General features: G+C 42.6%; 1 protein-coding gene across 3 annotated transcripts; it reads right to left on the bottom strand.

Annotated features, from left to right (window-relative positions):
* Positions 1-766: 766 nt before the first annotated feature.
* CHST10 (carbohydrate sulfotransferase 10) lies at positions 767-21642 on the bottom strand. Of its 3 annotated transcripts, none has more exons than XM_071581305.1 (6): positions 21388-21642; positions 16012-16146; positions 12340-12437; positions 9418-9652; positions 6683-6788; positions 767-4390 (listed from the first exon to the last, which is right to left on the bottom strand). In XM_071581305.1, exons 2-6 carry the CDS (start codon positions 16109-16111, stop codon positions 3853-3855), a joined length of 1077 nt encoding a protein of 358 aa, XP_071437406.1. In that variant the 5' UTR covers positions 16112-16146; positions 21388-21642; the 3' UTR covers positions 767-3852. The 3 variants fall into 3 exon arrangements, with proteins under 3 accessions (XP_071437406.1, XP_071437323.1, XP_071437244.1); XM_071581222.1 differs by having other exon boundaries at positions 21392-21642; XM_071581143.1 differs by lacking the exon at positions 21388-21642 and adding an exon at positions 17625-17881.
* Positions 21643-23815: the final 2173 nt, after the last annotated feature.

Here is a 23815-nt window from a genome sequence, read left to right as displayed (position 1 = left end):
TATGTAACAAGTAATTGGACACGATAAATCTTTAGGAACCAACTCCCATGTCCAATTTCCTTTACACCTTCGTATTTAAAATAAGCACATTGAATTTACACCTCCTTCCAGGTCCCTTCACATTGCTGTAATAATAGGATGGGGGCTTAGTGTAAATCACTACAGGGCCATTAAGCAGAAAGATCATTCACCCTCTGTCAATTAAGGGATATCAGATACACTGACAAGACATCCTTTTTCATCTGAGAAAATAAGCTTAAGCTATCCCTATATAATCACTCTTTCTCTCAGCAAACTTTCTGGAGCACAGATAAGATCAAAGGCAGGTTTCCCAACCAACAAAGTTATTAATACCTCAAGGAAAAAGTAATGTTGCAGAAAAGCCAGAACTGTCTGATGGCTTTCTTGATCTGAGAATGGAGACATGGAGCAGCAGGCAACTGTTATCCCAGTACAAAGAGGGCAGCATCTGCATATGAATTTGAAAACAACATGCTTTTTTGTGAAAAACATGTATTTTCAGGACATTTTTGAATTGCTACTTTTTTGGCAGAACTGTTCCCCCCTCCCACCAAAAAAGCACATATATTTTTAACTACAGAAAAACATCTTCAGAGCATAAAATTGGAAAGCACACCCATGGTAATACACTGTGTGCTGAAGTTAAAAGAAAAGGGGACAGGCATTGCCCTAAAATTGTATCACAAGTAAGTGAACTCCAGATCCATTTTTACCACAAGGAAGATACATCTCCACCTTCAAAATCTCAAAAAAGTTGGCTCAATTTTATTAGGAGCATGAAAATAACAGACCCATGGAATACATTTTAATTTTTGTCTTTGTTAGCTAAGAGGCCAAACTCTGAGCAGTGGGGAAGAGAGTCCATCAGAAACAAGGAGCTCCATATAACCAGGCACAGTAAAACTGCTGATTGTACTTTACCTAAAGCAAACATACAGCATGAAGTCTGTGATGTAAAAAGAGTGTTTTCTCTCCTATTTTCAAGAAAATTACTGCAACTAACTATTGCTCGACTTTCCTCTGTAAAATGTGGTTAAAATGGTTCAAGGGACTCAAAAGCTGCTCAGGAAAGACAACAAAAAGAGACAAAGTAAGGAGGTGAATTTGTTTTCTGAAGCTGTAACAATGAAAAAAAGAGAAGGAACAATCTGGGCCAGCAGTTCCAAGAATATGACATAAATATCATCTGCAGTTTGGAAGTGGTATGCAAATGACATCTGAGCAGCCAAACGACATTCATGCACGCCACGGGGACTACATTTGTAAAAGCCTTGTGTAGAGTACAGTCAAGCTAAAACAAACCACAGGCACCTAATTCATTGTATCTATGATGACAAGAGCCTCTTCCCCAACACAGTATGCTCTGATCACCCTACCTGCACTGGACTGACTTAAAGAGAACCTTATTATACCTTGCCAAGGACCTTCATGGTACCCAAGTTTCCTCAAGAGTCACGCCTAAATCGTGTCATCATTACTTTAGCTACATAAGGAAAAAAGTCCCACGCTTCTAGAAAAAAACATAGCTCAGGAATGTATCATTGAAGAAATTATAAGAAGTGTTCCAGCCTGAAAAGCCTGGAAACATGGGGATGGGAGAGCAGTGCACACTTCTGCCTAGGTCAGTCCACAGCTTTGTTCAGAGATGTCCAAGTGAACTCAGTGCACAGAAAGCTATTAGTAAAAGGTATTACTACTTAATATTTACATAGCACTTTCTACCTGGCAATTTTTAAGCAATCAATACATTAAGTAATTTACCAAGACAAACAAAAACATACTTTGGCATTCTGTGTGATCAATAGCTTATGCTTTCAGAGGAAAACAAGTCTATTTTATCTTTATTAAACTTTAAGGCCTGAATTTACTATACATTATTCACTGTTACATTTTAAATTGGCAGCGAGGTAATCAATCAGGTCATTAGCTTCAAAATGCATTTAACAGTGCGTTTTGCTAAGTTCCCATATTAAGAAAACCACAGAAAAACCTGGAGCTGTTAACATCTTTTTATCATTGGTTAAGAACTAACAAGTTAGGGCACTGTAATTGTTGTTTTTAAAGAAAAAAACCAAACCTGAAGAATACCCTACCTTCCAGCTTTGCCACCCTGGACTATTCTCATGTTAACGATGCCCAGTTAATCATTCTCCCTTATTTAAATTCATCTTTTCAAATCTTTCTGAAATCATTTCCAGCTACAACAGGGCTTCCTTTTTGTGGGTAGCAGCACATGTCAGCTTGGCACAGCTTTCCTTTTACACAAGTGCAAGATGTTTCCTTGTGTTAATACAGGAAGCTATCAAAAACATACCGTGGTTGGATTTGAAAGCAGATTCCACAGCACTGGCCATCATTAGCATTTCTAACCAGCAACATGATGCTGATCTGAAAATAACTCTATTGGGACTATGATTTAAAAAATTCAGTTCACATGCTCACTGAGACAGAGCAATTCCTGTATTTCAGATACATTGTCTCTCTCTCTCTCTCCACTGGGCTGCGGGCTGAGGTGGCAGCACACTAATTTTTATTGCTGGTGAACTCAAACAAGAGACTGCTCTTTACGAGACACAATGCAAGCACAGGCAAATATGATGGCTACATCCAGTCAGTTCTGGTCTTTTTTTTTAAACACATAAAATGGGTGCACAAATTTAAGTGACATTAGAACTGCTGGCAAGTAACCAACTCACACCACTGGTAACACAAATTTGGGTACTTCTGAATTGGGACACCATGGCAGTGAATCACTGAAAAATTCAGAGATTCATCCTGTCTTCTTTTCTCCTTTAGAAACTGGGAGATGAATTTTCTGAGGGGGATAAACTTTCTGTTCACTGTGGTACTGAACATTGAGCAAGGCTGGATATAAGAAAAAGGTACATAGTTAATCCAAGTAACTCTAGCAGCTCTTTAATATGACATCTTGCTTTTGAAACTTCTTTATTAATTGTTAGAAGAAAAAACAAGTTAAATTGTGTAAGAGCATCTCGTGATTACCATCAGTGCTCCCACAAATACAATTGATATTTTATTTTTCCTTGACATTTCCCTAGCAGTTTCCTATTTTCTCTATGCCCCATTTGCATTTCGTGTTCTCAGGTAACTTACATGGCCAGGAATTAAATAGTATCTCAAAAATCAAAAGTAGAATTATGAGGCTCAATAGATCAGTAGTAAGTACAGTAAACACCTGACAAAAATAGAGACAACTGGTGTCTGGAACCAGTTCAATTTTTAACATCTCTACAGCTTCTGTCTAATTAGGCTCATTTTTTGACAAACAAGAATGGGATTAGATCAGCAGTATAACTATTATAGCAGCCACATGACAGAATCTAGATAATTTTGTCAATTTTTAGTCCTGCACTGGCCTCTCATTAACAAAGCTCATGGGAAACTGCTCGACTTTCTCATGAGCATGAATCATTGTGTTTACCAATGTCAGAGTTAACCTACAGTGAAATTGCCATCTTTATAAATACTTCACATTTCAAAAATGTCATTCTGTCTGGGAGGAGAGGAAGACCACAGCCAATTTATTCTCCCTCTTTTTTCCTGGAGGCAGAAGGGAGAAGTGGAATTCTGTATTTCAGATAACAGACACACCATTCCTAATAGATTTCAATGTCACGTACTGAAAACATGGTCAGTAAACAACAACATAAGCCTCTACTTGTTCATGTGACAAATATTTCACTGAAAAATGGAGCAACATCAAAAAGCTAGAAAACAAACGGTCATTCTCAGCTCTGTCAATGTTGCAGCTGGTATTCATATGGGTTTAGATGAATCCATGAGACACTTCTTCAGAGCTTATCCCAGGTGTCAGTTAAGCAAGAAATCTGGCTCCCGATAACCAAAGAGTTTAAAATCACCTTTGAATCGTGCATAGAGGCGTCTTATGTCTCTCTTGCTAATTCCTGAAAAATACCGCTCTACTTTTGTTTTGTTGTACACTGTTATGCCTGGTGGAATTGTGGGGTATGATACCAGGTGGTCTATGCCGGCTGCTTTCAAGATATATGGAGCATCATCCTCCAGGGTTTCGTGGTGTCCAATCACACTATATGTGATTTCACAGGGAGCACAAAGTTCCACATACGTTACCCAATGAATGATGTGGTCACCAAACTGAACATCCAGCCATCGGTGATTGGGGTCACCCAGATAGCGCACAAAGTCCTCAAACTGCAGCCCTTTGGTCTCTGTGCGATTCTTTCTGTATTTACGAATGATGCCGGGAGCAATTTCATGCCGGTACCACGGTTCAAACCGAGGATTGTGCACAAACTTGTCTTTAAACGCAGAAATAAGTCTTTCAAATGGATCTCTAACAATAAAAAACTTGAAGTACAAATTCAGTCTAAAACAGAGGAAGGAAAAAAAGAAGTTAAATAATTGTTTAGCAAAGTTTTTAAATGCTGTTTAGCATATACTTACAAAAAGTATATAAACTCTGACCACACACACTGCAATGTGAATCCTTCACTATTTGCATAGTCTATCAATATTATGATGAATAGCACTAGAAATACAATTTGTGCCTTCTTACTAACAGTTTTCATATACAGTACAAAGAGTAAAAAGTTTATCCTAGTTTTCACATTTTATTCAAACTGGAGATTACTTTATCTCAAAACATAAACAGGAGATAAAAGATGCTGAAAGCTCCAGGTGAAAGGCATTTATAGTGCCAATGATTAAGCTCAAAAAGCAAAATACACAACGACATGGGGAAAAGTGCCCTGGTGCAGCTAAATGCAGGGAGCTGCATTTTTCACTGGCGGAATTTAGAAAAATTGCTGATTAAGTAAAAAAAAATCTGGTATTTTATTTGCTGTTTTGTCATGCTTTCAATAATGGCTGAGAACATCACTGAATCATGAGACTACATTTTTCAGCAGAATTTCACATTATTATTGTGATACTATAATATGTAATATTCTGTAGTCAAAGATTATCTGTAGGAATAAATGGAAAACAAAGTTTATTTCAGTAAAGAGCTAAAAAAGGAGATTGAGAGTCCAGCCCTCACGGAAATAAGTGGATGGACTCTTTCCAGCTTCTACAGGCACTTGAATTGATCTCCAGGTTCTCCTGACTTACTCCTAGCCACGCAGGGCGAGAGGTCAGTAAATCAGATCAACAGATGTACACCATCCCCTGTCTCTACACTTTAAATTCTCTGATAATTTCAGAATTCCCAACCAATCCCACGCTATTCATCTCCAGCATAGGTTCTGTGGTGACCTGAATGCAACAATCCAAACCATAACGGCATTCAACTTCAAATGTCTTAACTATGGCACATCCTGCAGGTCCTGGAGCACAAGCCCTATGGGGAGAGGCTGAGGGAGCTGGGGTTGTTTAGCTTGGAGAAGAGGAGGCTCAGAGGTGACCTCATCACTGTCTAGAACTACCTGAAGGAAAGTTCTAGCCAGGTGGGGGCTAGTCTCTTCTCCCAGGCACTCAGTAATAGGACAGGGGGGTACGGGCTTAAGCTCTGCCAGGGGAAATTTAAGTTGGAGATCAGAAAAAAATTCTTTCCAGAGAGAGTAATCAGGCATTGGAATGGGCTGCCCAGAGAGGTGGTGGATTCACCGTTCCTGGAGATTTTTAAACACAGATTGGACGTGGCATTGAGTGCCATGATCTAGTAAATGGACTAGAATTGGACCAAGGGTTGGACTTGATGATCTCTGAGGTCTTTTCCAATCCAATCAATTCTATGATTCTATGATTCAACAGTTACTTTCTATGCAGGGCTGTTCACAGGGAGGGAGAACAGATGCACATTCTCAAGAACTTAGTGACAATATTTTCTCTTGCACAGTATCAACATAATCAAGTGACCCCAGTTCCACAGCTGTGATAAATGTCTTTGTGCCACTTCAGGTAACAAACCTTGCACTGAGCTCCACTGGCAGCTGACACATGTATAAGGGGCTGACTCTTCAGAATGGCTTAATACACACAAACCCCATGCAAGCACATGCTTACAAGTGTCCACTGCCATCCTATGTCCTGTTCACTCCACGCTGCCACCCCTCACAAGGATAATATGTGACACAGGCTCTTATAGAGATGAAAGCAGACACAGTTAATAATCTAGCCAAAAGTTAATGTAGAAGGTTCTACTGCAGAGTATTTTTTCAGCTCTGAAAATAACCACAAACACCCAAACAGGAAGACAAAGTGGTTCAGCTGAATAGACAACACTCTCAGGCTACAGAGCACTAACATTTCAAATCTAATCAGTTCAATCCCAATAAGTCTGCCTGCAATGGCAGTCTTACTCGTGAGCAGTAAGGTTTACCATACAAGGCATCAGGATGGACCTTTCAACTAAAACCTTCCCTTCTGAAGGCCAACTATCTAACAACTACATGTGCATTGCACTATGGAAACCCTATGTCCAGAGGGAGTTGGTTGGATGACCTATCTATATCACAAATTACACTGGTGTTCTCCTTCAAACCCAGAAGAGCAGACACGGCAAGATTTGTGAGGATAACAGAAGGGTGCCATAATACAAATGGTGGAGCAGAAATGCTACTATTCTCAATTGCAGATGAGGACTTCAGCTGTACCCTTGACTGCTCATACCACCACTGACTCCAAACTCTGCCCACAGCTGTCGGAAGCCACCACTTACCGTTTTTTAATTTCAGAGTCACTGAAAGAGGACAAACGTGGAAGGCCATTCTTCTCATGATCATGTACAATATTTTCTGGGATCTCTTCTATGGAAGAAAATGCTCCTAGACAAATCAAAATGAGAGAGCAAGTTATTCTTTCAAGGGAAAAAACAGTGACTAAAAGCAAGCATGTGTGCCTTTGGCTGACAGATTTTTGTCTCTTTTCTGTATTTTTACCATTTACAGTTACTATGTTTAAAACTGTTACATTCTGAGAGATTCTGACTGCAAAGCTGGCAACTGTTAAACTTCTTTAGGACATGTGGCATCAAGGTCCAAGACCACATGGCCTCAAAACCCTCAGAAAAGCACATTATGCAAATTTCATCAGCAATTATGTCTAAGCCTCTAACTCCTCATGTCACTGTCCCCTCTCTCTTTCCCTCTGCCTGCACATACAAATGGAAGAAGACTTTAAGGATTAACTCAGAAGAAGGAACCGGCTTTTTGGCTGCATTTCAACGACCAACAAAAAATAAATGCTGTGGGCTGTTTTTGGAACTGCTTCAACACAAAAGCAATTTGCTGTCAAGATCCATGAAGTTCTTTTAACAACTATGCTGTGCCGAAACAAAAATTCCAATCATACAATACTACACAGATTAAAAAGCACTAAAATTAACAACAAAGTCTCTAAATATTCATTTCTGCAAGCATATAAGCTGACAAGAGAAATAATGTCTCCAAACTCTGCTGTGTTTGTTTTCAGATCCTGATCCTGGAAGGCTTTAGGACCTTGACAAAGATCTCATGTGGCCCCCCTGGGCTTTAGACATAAGCCTTCACACAACAGCATCATTTCAGAGTACCAACCTGCAACAAGCACAGCATGCTACAAAACAAGCCCTTTAGGTGAAAGCCTCTACAGCCTTCTTGTTTGCAGAACTGCAGTAAATAATTCACACCAGTCAGGTGCTCAGTTTCCTAATAGGGGTTTTTTTTTTGAGTCAATACTGGGGTTGTATTTTATGAATTTCAGGTTTTCAATTATAGGTTTTGGTACCCTAAGTGAAATTCTATGTGGACAACAGATGTCAGACTAGACAGCCTCAGAAACTGATACCTTTCATTCATTCAGAGCACATATTCAGTACAAACAGAAGCAGAGTCAGCTCCTCCACAGCACTGTATCTGCATTTCCCCGTTCTGAACCTCCAAATACTACTTATGTATTTGGACATAAAGCACTTTCCCTCAAGTATCAGTCCTGCCTGCTGAAACCACCCAAAGAGGAGAAAGTTAGGTCAACTGCAGCAGTAGCCTTTAGAAGCAGATACTGGTACACTGGCAGCTTAAGGCAGAAGAGACCAGTATTTATGTGGAAATGATTTTCTATCACTATCTAACATGACAGAAGTAGGAAGCTCAAGGTGAAAAGTTTCCTGCTGTTAAGAAGTGAGTTATCCTGCACTCAGCACAGCCAATACATCACTGCTTGTCCCAAGGCATTCTTTGCACATTCCCTCTTAAATGCTTATAAAAATAGGTACTTCTAATGCACTCATATAATTCCATATTTGTTATTTAGAGTGTAGCTTTCATAGGTATTATGACACATGCACACATACAGGTTTAGGCATTTTTCTGCTGAATTTTTACCTCCCATCCATATATCAAAGATGAAACTAATATTAAAGTTTTTAAACATGTACTCCTTGCTACAACAGTTTTGCTGAGGGACACTTCATTTACCAATTTCTGACTGTTTTCTTCTGTCTGGGTGCGCAGGTACAGAAAACACAGAAATGCAAGTGCAGAGCTGGCTGTTTGCAGGGCACTTCTAACAAGGCAGCTGGCTTTACAATGTTCAGGTTTTGCCTACATCTTGGTGAATTATGCCACCTGCAAACCCACAGAAGGACATCAACTGACCTGAGTATCTGTAGCAAGTTCATTGCCCTGGGGCACAGACAGGCAAGATGGTCTCGTGTTAAATAAGGGTGTGTTATGTTAAATATGATCATGTTAAGTTTATATATGCAGATGGAGGTACAGCAAAAACCCCTGAGGAAAGGAGGTATTTTTATTGCCATACCAGGCTTCTAGAAGAGGATAGTAGGGTATATGTAGACAGGCAGTGTTCATCTTGTAGATAATTTTTCAACACACTAGTCCCTTTACTCCTTCTTTTACAGTCTTTTATAACATGCCTTTGTTGACCAAACTATTGCCTTAAGCACCTCAGAATCTTCATCTCTTGCAAAAGGTTCACCAAGAGAACATACACAAGATTTCAGCAGTACAGACCAACAGCAGCTGTCAAATTTTATCTAGCTTTCATTATGCCTAAAACCCTCTCATTAAAAGTCAGTGGCTTTTAGTCAGAAATTTCTTATTATTGTTACTTAGGAACTATGATACCTTGTAATATACTTTCAAATTCTATAAATTAGTGCCACCCCTTCAAGGAAAAGAAACCTACCTACCTACCACATGGTTGTTAGTACTCTATCATGACTCAAATTCCTTTTTAGCCAAGTATTAACAATATTTATTTTCACAGAAAGAACAGGTCTATTTTATTTTACAGGGATGTTTTGAAAGGACTAGAAACAACTGTGATGAATGAAAGGCTGAAATGAAGTATCAGTGTACAAAAATGCAGAAAGAATTAATTTTTGTGCTGCCCCAGTTAGATCAATTCTGTTCTCTCCTCCTCCTCAAAGAAATACACCCACAGCAGAGTAGATACCATTTAAAACGATCAAGACTTTTTTCCACTGAGTGTTGCCCACTTTTGGTGTCTGACAAAACAGGATCTTGTGCTTGTCACACACAAATATTCGGTCCAAGACGAATTTGGAAACTGTGGTGTGAGAAAGATCTCTCAATGCAGTGTCTCTGCAGACGTTCCTGAGAAGCTCAAGTCTTTCCATATGAACCAGGGGTTGGCGGATCAGATTTCCAGAAAAAGCTTTTCCAGTTGGCTTTATGAAATGCAGAGGGGAAAGAAAAAACAAAAGCAGAAGAATTTAGTTTTCAGATCACATTCTAAAGTACAAAAATTCCTGAACAGTTCACCCTAATGACTCCCAGATTCACAACTGAAACATTGCTATGTATTAACTAAAGCAGTAGCCCACAGTTTTCCTCCTTCCTGTCCTGCTGCTGTACATGTTGGTTCAACTCCTAAGCCACTACACAGTAGTGTACAGTAGTAAGAGCTTTTCCACAAAGCAATTTAACTCTGCTGCAGAGTAGCAGGATCTGATCTGTGTGGATTAAATATGCCTTGACCAAATACTGGAACTCCCACAAAGCTTCAACAGCCTGCAAGAAAGCTTCTGAGGGGTTGGAACAGGAACTTCAATATAAATTATGCTTTAAACTCTGAGAAGATGGGGCTGACCAATGGTGTGATTCTTGGGAATGTCCTGTGCAGGGCTAAGAGCTGGATTTGATGAACCTTACAGGTCCCTTCCAACTCAAAATATTCTGTGACTCTGTGACCCATCTGTATAGAAAAGAATTTAGCATAAAAGTTTTGTGTTGTTTTCTAGCACCTGTAGGCATTTGGTGTTTCCATTTATCCAAACTGATATAAAATTAAGTGGACAAAAATGTGAACAATGAGCATCAGTGCTTACAATGGCAAATAAAAGAAGTAGGCAGGATACCTCTCCCCCAAGATAAAAGAGTTGTTTCGTATGTTGCACTTTTCTAAGACTAAGAAACCACAACCACCTCTTCCTTCACAATTAATGGGGAGAGAGGAAAAAGAAGCTGCTCTGATTAAGAGGTGATGGGAAATTTTAAATTCCTACTCACAAATTTTCACCCTTCCATTAACCGATTTACACAGCAGACAATCGCCAGTATCGATACAGACGAGGGGACAGACTGATTGAGAGCAACCCTGCTGAGAAGCACTTGAGGATATTGATGAATGAAAAATTGGATACATGCCAGCAGTACGTACTTGCAATCCGAAAGCCAAACACATCTGGGACCACATAAAAAAGCACCGTGGCATTGAAGGGGATGATTTTCCCCTCTACTCTGCTCTACTGCCACCTAGAGTACTGCATCCAGCCCTGGGGCTCCAGCTCAGGACAGACATGGACTTCTTAGAGAAGGTTCAGAGGAGGACCATGAAGATGGTCAGAGGGATGGACAGGCTGAGAGGGCTGGGGTTGTTCAGCCTGGAGAAAAGAAGGCTCCAGGGAAACCTCACTGCAGTCTTTGCTTACAAGTGGTTTATAAGAAAGAGAGAGACTTTTTACCAGGGCCTGTAGTGACATGACAAGGGGTAATGGTTTGCAACTGAAAGAAGATAGGTTTAGATTAGACATTAAGGAATTTTTCCCACAAGGGGAAGCACTGGAACAGGTTGCCCAGGGAAGCTGTGGATGCTCCATACCTGGAAGTGTTCAAGGCCAGGCAGGATGAGGCTTTGAGCAACCTGGTCTAATGGAAGGTGTCCCTGCCCATGGCAGGGGTGTTGAAACTAGATGATCTTCAAAGGTCCCTTTCAAACCAAACCATTCTGTGGTTCTATGATTTTAGGTAGTGTCCAAGCTATAGATGAAAAAGGAATTATTTTACTTTTTCTCCCAGTACTCCATAAGGAAAATATAATCTTATTCTATTTTTTGTTTGTCATTCTTCTTAAAGAATGTAATCCAAACAGTTTGTCAGACTGTTTATCTTTCAAAACAATTCTTTTTGCATGCAACCAGAATTAATGTTGTTATTCTACATTTCATGCAGACAGGAAGTCATGAGGGAATAGTTTTAGATCCAGACGCCATATTATTTTTTCTTCCATATATAAGTAAAGAAAGATATTAAAACTGACTACACAGAACTGCCACTGAACAATTGTTTTTCCCAATTACTTTGAGGGCAACTTAAAACTCAGGTTTTTTACACATGAAAACAAAAAGTGTCATATTTCCATAGCTAACCTACCTTCCAGCCCACACCACAAAAATACTTTAAACACAAGATAACTTATTCACCAAAGAAAAAAAAAATTGGATTTTGCCCACTGTGAAACTTGTCTCAAATTTACATTTGCATAAGGGATTTTCAGAGTATCCTTCTCAATTAGCAAGTACCACTTTTATTGCTGAAAGCAGAGAACTATGTATGTAAAGAATCAACTGGTATTGACTACTATTGTGTTTACATTCTACTTTGAAAAAATGATGAAATGGAAAGTACAAAGAGCACAAAACATGAAAAATAAATGGAAACTGATAAAAAGAAACAGAGAGATTGGGCAGAGGACTAAGAATAGGCAAGACCCAGGATTGTCCTCAACAACTACAACCCTGATGGCTATGGCAAGGCAGAATACAAGTAATCTAAAACTGGCCATTTTATTAAAAAGGGTAACAAAAATTACTCTCCTGATTTGATAAAGGAGTACTGTAATAATTTTCTCCTATGGAAATGGAAACACATTAAGTTGAATCATTCAGATGAAACAAGACAGCAGGTTACTGTAACATACTAGCTTTGTGAAGTTAAAATTGTCAGTTCTATCTAAATAGAACACTCTGAAAACCATTCATGTCTAGCAATTCATTGTAACAACAGAAAGCCTTTACTTAATCTCTTATTTTCTCCTACTCTTTAATACATGCACCCTTATCTCAAGAGTATACACCTGGAATTCTTCAGGCCAATGTTTTTCCTCTTGCACATGTACCTCCTCCAGTTTTGTCACAGCTGTCAGTATCAATGGCTCTTGCTTGGCACCATAGCCTAAAGAAGGAAGAGAGGTAAGAGCATTACAGAAAGTGATGGGAAGACAACTATTTCTGCTTTACAATTAACACTAATGAACATTACTTTCTGTATTAAGTTTACAAAATATTAGCATTTGTTTCTACATGGAAAGGTATTGGATAAGACATGAGACAGATTATGAATATTTTAAAGGATGTACGCTGTACAACTTTTGGATGCAACTTCAGCTGAGTTTTATCAAACATGCCCATTGCCTTTTACTTGGGTTTTTTTGTTGTTTGTTGGGGGGTTTTTTTAAACAAATTGTGGAAAGACACTGAAATCCTGAATCCAGGTATCGCAGTTGATAGTCAATTTGGTAAAACTATACAGACTCGCCTGTATGTTTGTTGTAGTTTGGGATTATTATGTAAATTCTCTCCCCTGCCACTAACTTCCCATGCCAGTAGTTAACAAAAGAAGTAGTTAACTACTGATCACTTGGATGGAGGCAGGTTTGTCTCTTGGTTTTTTGGGGACATCTTTTTTTTCTTAGCTCGGTGGAAGGCAGGAGCAGTGGCTGCCGAGGAGAGAAGTGGCTCTGCTGGCACTGCTGGGGCTTCTGGCTGAGACGCTGGTTTTTCTCCTCGCCGTGGCTGTTTCTCACGGTTCCTGCATCTGGGATTCCGGCCTCTGTTCCAGCCTGACCACCACCTGCACTGACCACCGCCTGCACCGCCACGGCCTGCCCGCCCCGGCCGGGGCAGTGACCCAGGAGAGAGAGAGGTTTGCAGCTGCTTTTGCAGGACACGTGGTGGTTCCCCACTTTCAGCTTTCTTTTTCCTTCATCTGGGACAAGAGACACAGAGTTCATCTGAGAGCTAACCACTCGTCTGTCTCGCTGGAGAGGGACTGGGAACTACTGGGAACTCACTCCGCAGCCAGCCGGACTGTGACATTTGACACTGCTTAAGTATAACTTTCCTCCTGAAGGAAAACCTGCTGGGTTTTGTTGTTGTTTGTTTTTTTTTCTTTCTCTTGTGGTGTTGGGGAAGCGGTTTGCACTACTCTGTTTATACATAGCAGTTAAGAACAGTTATCGTTCTTCTATTAAAATTCCTTTTTTTCTTAAATTTGATAAAGAGTGGCGTGATTATTGTGGAGAAGGCCCCCTCCCCCGCTTGTGGGTAAATATTTTGGTTTTTTTCCCCTCAAACCAAGACAATGTTTTTATTTTTCAATAAACTTTCCAAAGCATGTCCAAATAAAAACCTTAATCTATAAGGTTTCTCTCTCCCTTGAATTAGTAGATAGGTTTCTTCTGCTGCAAACTCTTAAACTTACCAGAAAAAAAGTGTCATTAAGAGCCACCTTTTATTTCTGTGGCTCTAAGTAAACACCTTTAACCATCAATAAATAAAGATCCCCTCTTCTTTAATTACTGTAATGATGGCCTTACTTAGAAACTCCAATAACAAACTTAACTGATACTCTAGTTCTGTTTTAGGGATTTCAGGGCAGCTAATAGTTTGAGACCAAATTAAAGCTTGTAAGGGAAGAATCCTTTGCATTTAGGATGGTACAGAAAAACTGAAAAATAAGACAAGGCTGTAGCTTTAGTCTAGACAGTGCAGAAAGATCAAAAATAATTTGAAGCAGCTTTCTCTAACTACAAAGCAAAAAACCACAATTTCTCCCTGAAAATTTATGTACATTCACATACTACTCATTCCCTTCATACAGCTTCTTCAATGAATAATGTTTCTACGTCTGCATCCACAGGAGCTTACTGTTTTATGGTTGAGAAAAATGTGTGTACTGCCAGTGCTCTCTACTTAAGGGAATACTCTACTCTGCCTACACTGGATTTTAACAAAGGGCACACACGGAGAAGCAACTTAAAACTGAAAGCAATGTAAGCATCCAAGCAATCAGATACTGTAATTATTGTTGTGCACAGACTTACTTCATGGTACTCTTTTGTAAAATAATCTGATTCAGTGGAAGAGCAGTTAAAGTATTTTTCGCTATCATTGTGTAAAAGCATGCCTGCAGATACTACTGGAGATGATGAACAGAAACTTGCTCCTCTTCATGAAGAAGCTTCTATTGCTCATGCTACCCAAGACCTCCGTAGAAGGCTTAAACAAAAGACCATTGATTCCCTGAGAATCCGCTGGTTTTATTCTATCTGCTAAAAAGACGCATGCAAATAAAGAAAATTTCTGACAACCCATATTTTATGAAGTCTAGAAGATTTTCTGCAGGATTTTCCATCCTGCTTGGACTTCCTCCAAACTTCTGTTGTTATATTCAAACTACATCCCTTTATTAGTTCTATTACAAACACTGGTATCTCCAAAATGTACGTACACTTAACCACAGTCATGTCTTTGCAGAATAAGCTTAAGAATTTACACATCTGCTCAGAGAACTATTCAAAAGGGAGGAAGACTCAGCATAGAGGAAAAAAAAAAGAGAGGAAAAAATTGGCAAGCCAAATAATAAAAAGGAACTAAATGCAAAGGGTATACTCTATGTTTTTATCTTCCTGACAAACGCTGGTGGAAGGAGCCACTTAAAAAATAAGTGAGCTGTGAAACAAGACTTGATATAGAATGAAATACTGGAGGATGTAACTACCTAATATAGGATCAGCTGATCTGCAGATGTACGAGGGCTCAAAAACAGCTGGGTCCATGGAAAGCCAAGTTAGCCTACAGTTCTCTGTAAGACTTGCTGAATACATCTTCAAGTAGAGGCATGCTATTTATAAAGGTACACTTAATATATTTATCCACTATCAAGTTACTGAAACATATGGCTCTAGTGATGTCAGTGCTTCAACAGTTACACATTTTTTTCACATATCTGAGGAAGATGCAGAAACACAGATCTCTTAAGACTGTAAGTCCTATCATCATCTTCATTCAAAACTGTCTGCAGGATGACTTTGTAACAGTAGCTTCTCAGCAGACAGAAAGCTGTGCTGTGTGGTGCCATCAAATGGCTTAAATTCCTCATCAGCTTAATAACATCTGGGCTACTTAGGCTAAGCAAAAGCCTATAAGCTGTTTGCAAGTCAAACAGCAGCGGATAAACCTGAATGCAAGAAGCAGGGCAGAGGTGGCCAGGCAAAGTGCACTGCAAATGAAATAAAAACTTTCCACAAGTTTTACATAAGACAAAACAAGCAGCCACAAAAGGACATAAACTACTATCATGTGAAATGAACTCTTCAATACCTTGTGAGTCTCCTTTGACTTTAAACAGGTAATTGTGCTCTGTTGTTACACACATAACTTTGACCCCTAGATGATCAGCCTACTGAAACTAAATACATTTGAAAAAGTCGACCTACCAAAAGAGTACTGCCAAACATGATCCCTTTTATTCTTAACTACCAAAAAAAGGACATGATGTTAGTTTTGTAGAATTCTAGCAAGAAAAGCAGGATGTGAATATCAGCACTGTCACTTCTAGAAACCTCGTTTTCTGTTCTCAGTCCTACTGAAGAAGTGGTAAACACACCGAGAACAACTTTTCACAGAAAAGAGTATTTGTGTGAAGCACTTTGTAATTTTCTGTTTCACATCAAAGTTGAACTTACCATCAGGGTCTTTAAAAGTCAATGTGATAAACTTGCTAGCAACCATGAACATGAATATGACCCAAAAACATGCAGCTAGCAGCAGCCACCGGTGGTGCATGTTGTCAGGCGTGAGCCATATAAAGCTGCTGCTTCCTGTTTAAAAGAGGAAAAAGAGTGACACGTTATTTTTGTTCCAGTTTGGAACAATACTTTCCATAACCAAAATTTAAAAATTCTGACATGCATGTGTGACACAAAACGTAACAGTAGATTTAATTTCTTACTTTCTGCCTATTCACCTGGGTTTTCAACCAATTTTAAGGGTGAGGCCATGTAATCACTGGCTGCTATCAAAGGGGGGCTTCACTCCTCCTTCACCCCTACATACACATTCCCAGCCCCCTCCTTGTGCCAGCAATAGCACTGCCTGTCTGACTGCTTGGGGAGACAGGTCAGCAAAAACCCTGATTTTTTTACATCGTTTATTTTTCAATTTAACTTAGCAAGGCAGCTCTTTGTGGGAAAGGAAGAGAGAATGAAGAAAGCAGTGCTCTCAGTGGTAGATGTAACATCAACCGTTGGTAATCAGCTCAGGACATGTAACACTAAGCACCATCCATACAAATAATACAAAGGGTTTCCTTGCAGCAGTGCCTACTACCTGTAGCTGCATCTCTACAGGTAAGCTCACAGACAGGAGTCCCCCAGGAAAGCAGGAACTTACCCAAACAATTCAGACTGCAGACTGAATGTGCAAAGAAACCACCCACAGGAACTGACTGAATTCATGCAGAGTGGGGATGAGGATACTGCACAGCATTACAAATACACCATCTGCCCTACTTCGCAGTTTTAAAGTTTGCTGGAGTGGTCTAAGCACTTGTATCCTGAGTTTTGAAACGGTAACTCTAGTAAGATTAAATATAAGAAAACCAATCACAAAAAAGCATTGAAGTGCCCAGCCATTAAGAGGAATGTAAAATTTTAAGATACATCATTCATTGAATTTCTAGCTGCTTCCAGGCAATACACACAGGGGCTGACATCAAGCACCTGTGAAAGCTCCACTGCAAAAAAAACCCCCAAAAAACCCCACAACAAAAACCTAACAGCAAACATCCTCACATCATCGCCGACATACCAAAGCCTGAGACTCCTCAGGCTTGAACATTTATGCTGCAAAAATGCAGCACCATTGTTTCTACTGTTGCTGGAGGGCCTGAACTCAGGTGCTGGAAAGCTCAAACCTAAGTGAATGCTTCCTTTTGAGAACACATGCAACAGATCATCAGAACACAACCAACGACGATCTATTAAAAAAAAAGTCATTCAATGACATCCTCACAACAATCCTGTGAGGTTTGCGTTTTTAGCCCCAGGAAGAACAAAAATCCAAACCCGTGCATATAACTAGCAAGAGGATCAAACTCAGTCCTTAAGTAGCCACATGCAACTTCAGCGAAAAGTCACAGCAACAGAGCTTGTGATCACAATTTCTATACAGCCACTTGAGTGAATTGCCAGGGAATAAGAGAGATGCCCTCATTCCCATTTAAGATGCTAAAAATGTGCTAGTTAATACGTCTAAGGAAATTTATATTAGGTTTTTCAGTCATATATCAGTATTCTACCTTCTTTGTTCACATTAAGCTTCAATATCAGAAGTAAGCCTGGGTCTAACACTTTCAGCACGTCCACCTGCAACATCAGTACTACTGCTACAGGTGCCAATCACTTTCCCAACCAGCTTTTGCCTTCCAGCAATGCAAATGTTTCCAGGAAGGGTTCTCACTGTAGCTGACAGCAGCGAAACATCTTCAGGGCATGGTGAAAGCCTCTGCAGGCAGACATACAGATCAAAACAGATTTATGACCCAAAGGATGTATGCAAAATGGGTAAAAACATCGCATTTAGGCAAAAAGACCCATCAACCTTCCTTTGGACAATTACAGGGGCTGTGACCTCCATGAAGATGATTGTCATATCCTGTTTTCTGATGCAATTCCCTAGCTGCCAACTGAGCATGCCATGTCCAAGACACATTTATTCTTCATGATCTTGAAAACTGTTGACCAGGAAAGGAAAATAATATGGCATGAATTCCAGAGGACTGACCTTCTTCCAGCTAAGTAGTTAAAAAGTTACTCTCTACCTACCACTGCACTAGTGCAAAACTTGCCCTAAGATTCATGGTGAAAACTACCAGGTCTCAGAGGTCCTCATTTGGCAGTCTGCCATGAATCCACCTTTTCCTACTTTAAGCACTGGGATTTATCACATTTTCTTTCAGGCATCATGGTAATTGGAAAAATTTTCCAACTCTACCAGATAAGAGAAATTTAGATCAGATATCATGACACAAAAATGTAGCAATGACATTTCAGCTTTTTAGATAGGTCTGCTAAAACCATGAGAACCATTTAGTATTCAAAAAACAACTGAACCTTAGTTCAAGGCAGCAGACTGACAGAAGCTTGAAGAGAACACTCTGCGGGAGGAAAATTTCTTTCTAACCATCAGTTATGGGCTTTTCAGAGATATAATGAAAGGTCCAGGCCAGACCTTTCTGTACAATTCAGTATATTTGCTCTATATAAAGAAGGGTAGAAACAGCCTCCAACATTCACAGCATACCTGCTAGTCTGCCCACTTTTATAAGGGCGATGGATGCACATCATTCAGTAAGGACTATTGATCTATACCCTCTTATGTAATTTATGTATTGGATTTCTAAGAAACAATGTTAAATGGCATGGGAAAAGCAATTAGCATACACAAGACCGTGCTGCCAGGTCCTGTGCTGAAGGGATAGAAAATTTCAGCCACAATCATCTACAAGCAGTACAGTACTCACCTCAAGGACTGGACTCAGAAACCAGAAAGGGGCAGAATTGCAGTCACACCCATAACAATCACTACTATTACCCTTCAATATGTTGAAGCTGAGATGAAAACGTTTAAGCAGCTTTGTCTACCTTTTTTTTTTTAATGCACACAGCAACTCTGTAATCATACTCATGGTCAGAGATGTCTCAGAGGGTCTCTCATAATGTAACTGCAATGGCTGGCATTGCTACTCACTTCCAACATCTTTAATTACATCTGTATCAGCAGCTCACCACCGATCTTAAGCAGAACTATTCAAAATTATATGCAGGAGTACCTCAAACATTATGCTCACTTAAATGCAATGATCAGAATTTTTTTTTAATAATGTGTTTCTACCTCCCTGTCTCTACCTTCTTTAATATTTTTACTGTTTTCAGAAAAGGCAGTTGCACTCCCTGCTTTATCTCTGATATTACTGCATTTTGCTGCCTCTCCTGTTACTTATTTTCTAGTAAACACATGTATCAGCTACTGCTTTTTATCTATAATAGTTTCTGACAGCTTTTCAAAGTGTCCTTTACATCTTGTTGTCTAAAACATTTTTTTCTTTACAAATAGAAAAAGCAAGAAATATGTTGAAAGTTTGGTTCATTTTCTCACAACGAAATGCACAGGGAGTTTTCAGGTTACCCCTCTCACTTACTACAATTCCACACTTTTTAGGAGCACAAGATCCCCCAAAACTCCTCTCTCCATTCATTCCTCTGTCCTTCCTTCTCAGGGCTACTTACCTCAAACTGTCACATAACCTTCAGATGCCTGTTTTGCATGAGAAAACATGCGACTGCAAACACACACACATACACACACAAACAAGAACCAAAGCTCAAGACACAGAGTTGCAGGCTTGACCCATGGCCCACGAGTAAACTGCTACCTCAAATAAACACTCATTCTTTGCCAAAGACTGCTGTCTTCATGTGAATGATGCAACAAAGTGCAGATTTAAACAACATTAAAACTCAGTGCACAGTCTCCGCTCTGCAGCTTATGCTGCTGGGTCTGGGCCGTGCCAGTGCTCCCAAACTCCCAACTGCTTGTCCATCAGTATGCGACTAAGGATGTAAATTGAAATGGAAGTGGTAAGAAAGGCTAAACAACAGCTAGCTGGGATACCTAATCCATTTTCATCAATGCCTCCTTTGTGTTATCTTAGAGGTAAGAGATGTGGCCAATTTATTACACTTTAAAAAAATTTTGGGGACAGTCCCGTGGTGTAAAGGAGAGCACTCTGGACTCTGAATCCCAAGGGCCTGAGTTCGAGTCTCAGTGGGGCAGTTAAATGCCTCCCTGCCATCCCATCCCGTCACATCTCGGATGCTCAGCAGGGTCAGCCCCGGTTAGTACCAGGTGCTGTGACAGTCCCCAGGACTTCACTGTCACTGTCCAAGCTCCCTCGGTCGTGGCAGATGGACCTCAGGACTTAAACGGTGGGGCCAGTTCTGTGCACGCTGTGCCTGACCTAAAAAATCCACTGTGCAGGCTGGAAGGGCACACCCACGTGGGGAGAGTCCTTTCCAAATCTGCGTTCGCGAAGTCTGGCCATACATACAAAAAAAATTTGGACTAAAATCTACCACACAAGCTCCTCTGGCAAGTCGTGTGGTGCTACTAAACGTTACAACGCACTATACCAGGCATTTCTGAGAGCGGGTACTTCTGCAAGGCTTTCCTCCTCCCCATGGCACGCACAGGCCCGTGTCTCTGCTCCTCCAGCTCCTACTGGAAAGCGGAGCGCTCCCTGCGCAGGCACAGCTCATCTGTCAGCGGACCGGGACCCGGGTGCTGGAGCGGCAGCGCCCGCCCCAGCGGGACGGGCTCCACGCCGGGAACGGGACCCTCCTGCCGCCCCGTCGGGACGGGCCCCACGCCGGGAATGGGACTCTCCTGCCGCCCCAGCGGGACGGGCCCCACGCCGGGAACGGGACCCTCCTGCCGCCCCAGCGGGACGGGCCCCACGCCGGGAACGGGACCCTCCTGCCTCCCCCTCGGGACGGGCCCCACGCTGGGAACGGGACTCTCCTGCCGCCCCCTCGGGACGGGCCCGACACCGGGAACGGGACCCTCCTGCCGCCCCGGCGCGCCGTACCCTGTCTGACACCAGCTCCCACTCCTGCGGGCACCCTGCGCTCTTCCAGCCGGGAACGGCAGCGGCTCCGCTTTCCCCAGCGTCGGGGCTTGCCCGTGGCTCCATTCATTCCACAAACAGAGGGGTCCCCGCAAGGAGGACGGGACAGGGGCCGTGGTCTGATAAGCAGGGGACGATCCGGGGCAATGCCCACCCCCATCCCTGGCTGCGGGAGCAAGGACCTAGGCTGAAAAGGCGTGAAGTTCTCCCGTTCCGGAGGAGGAAGCAGGGCGGGCTTCCCCTCGCCCCCAGCAGGGACGGACAACACATGCCCGCAGCGCCCGCCGCCTTCCTCGTCCGCACCGGGATGCCAGGGTAGCATCTTCCCGGGGCTCCCGGCCGCCAGGCCTCCCTCCGCGGCCCCTCCCCGGCTTACCGACCTTGCGGCGCCGCTCCCCGCAGCCACGGGGTCCGCCTCACTCGGCCCGCTCGGGCTGCCCCGGCTGCAGCCGCATCGCACCCGCCCGGGGGCCTCCCCGGGCCCGCTCAGCCCCTGCCGCTGCCGACTCCATCTGTCCCGAGGCCGCGGGCAGGCCCCAGCACCGCTCCGGGACGCGGAGGAAGGTGAAGGCCGCCGCAGGGCCGGCTCTGTTCGGCGGCGAGCAGTCGCAGCGCCGCACCCGGCGGGCCGGAGGCGGGAGCGGGGCGGGCTGGAGGGCGGGCTGGGCTGGGCTGGGCTGGGCGGTGCTGCCTTCCCCTTCCCTCCCCTCCCCGCCTCGGCCCGGCGGGAGGGGCGCGTCCGACCTGGCATCACGCAAATACGTGTTCTTTTACTGTTAAAAATACCTTTAATAAGTCTCCAACCCTCGTGTTAAAAAAAAAGGCTGAAACTGACAGAATGACAGAATCATTTCTGTTGGAAAAGACCCTTAAGAACCCTCACCCCGGCGTGGTAGGGCGGGTGTAGGCTCCGAGAGGAGAGGAAAGGTGCTGTAAAACATGGGGAGAGCAGCAGCAGCGTGACGGCAGGTGTCTGAACGCCGCTGTGCACAGCCTGTAGCCCTGGCCGGGCTCCTTTCCCCACCAGGGCACGATGCAGTGCACACACAGGCGCCGCACACACTCAGCGCTCTGCTGCCTGGACGAGCGAGATGCTCACCCGAAGGGTTCCAATACACACAAATCTCATCACAACCGGGTGTTGGCAAGTCCTTTGAGTGACTTGTATCAGTCTTAAGAGTGTTCTCCTCTCTGTTAGAGGAGTATTTAGAGCTTCTTATCCATGCCTTTTCAGACTTGACTGCCATGGTGCAGCTATGCTAAAGTCTAACCAAAAAAGTCCAAGGATGTGTGTGTATGTATGGCCAGCCTTCATGAACGAAGATTTGGGAAGGGCTCTCCCCATGTGGGTGTCCCCTTCCAGCCTGCACAGTGGATTTTTTAGGTGAGGCACAGCGTGCACAGAACTGGCCCCACTGTTTAAATCCTGAGGTCCATCAGCCATGGCCGAGGGAGCTTGGACAGTGACAGTGAAGTCCTGGGGACTGTCACAGCACCTGGTACTAACCGGGGCTGACCCTGCTGAGCATCCGAGATGTGACGGGATGGGATGGCAGGGAGGCATTTAACTGCCCAGGCAACGGTCCCTACTGAGACTTGAACTCAGGTCCTTCGGATTCAGAGTCCAGAGTGCTCTCCTTTACACCACAGGACCACCCCTAGTCCAAGGATAATGCCATTGGTATGGATGCCATGGCCAACCTGTGGAGCAGAACAGGCTAATGCAAAAGTTTTAGCAGCCGTGTGTTCAGTGCTAGGCTGACTGCTGCTAGCCTCCAGTGAGGCAGCAAAAGTGTAGACCTCACTGGGAACCAGTGGCCAAAAGCCAGTAATCAGAAACCCAGTTTTCTGCCTGACTTTATATTTGTTTGTACCACCACTTTAGCATACCACATTCTTGTGCCTCCATTCCTCTACCTGTAAAGTAGAAACAGTGATAAATGGCATTTCATCATGGCTAGGCTTTGCAAATGAAGATTTTGGAAGGGCACTACCCATGCTTGCTGAAAGCATGCTGGTGGCTAAAAAGGCTGATATGGGATAGGCAAGTCCAGTTGCAAAAGGCACAGCAGAAAGTCTGCCTTAGGCGATATAGGCAGGGAATGGTTCTTTCTATGTGGTCTTTTCTCCTCAATACTGACTCTCTGTGCATTCTCAAAGGAAGCAGCAGTGTCGTGAATGGTGTGTCTCCATGAATCTCGATTGGAGGCCAGAGTGGACCATTGGTGGCAGTCAATATGGCCAAGGCTGAGGTGTTGTTTCAGGAGTCCTTGTATCTCTTCTTCGGGTCTCCTCTCTTGTGGCCGCCGGTGGTGAGTTCACCATAGAGCACAACCTTGGGGAGGTGGTGATCCTCCATCCTGGAGATGTGCCCTGCCCAGCGCAGCTGTCTTCTCATCAGCATGGCCTCGATACTGCTGATCCCTGCTTGTTCAAGAACAGACACATTGGTCACGTAATCAGACCAGTGGATGTTTAGGATTGAACGGAGGCAGCACTGATGGAAGCATTCGAGAAGCCACAGGTGGTGGTGGTAGATGACCCATGATTCAGACCCATATAAAAGAGTAGACAGTACAATGGCTCTGTAGACACTGATCTTTGTACTTTTCTTCAGGTGTTTATTGCACCAGACTCTTTTATGGAGTTTTCTGAAAGCTTTGTATGCCTTTGCTACCCTGTTGTCTATCTCTTTGTCAGTCTTACTGTCCAAGGAAATGATGCTTCCCAGATAGGTGAATTGCTGGACTGACTTAAGCTCTGATTCATCTATGATGATGTGGGGATGATGGAAGACTTCCTGA

The sequence above is a fragment of the Pithys albifrons genome, chromosome 1 (assembly GCF_047495875.1).
Source record: "Pithys albifrons albifrons isolate INPA30051 chromosome 1, PitAlb_v1, whole genome shotgun sequence".
In the NCBI taxonomy this organism is placed as follows: Eukaryota; Metazoa; Chordata; class Aves; order Passeriformes; family Thamnophilidae; genus Pithys; species Pithys albifrons.
This window is presented reverse-complemented; position numbering and strand designations above follow the sequence as displayed.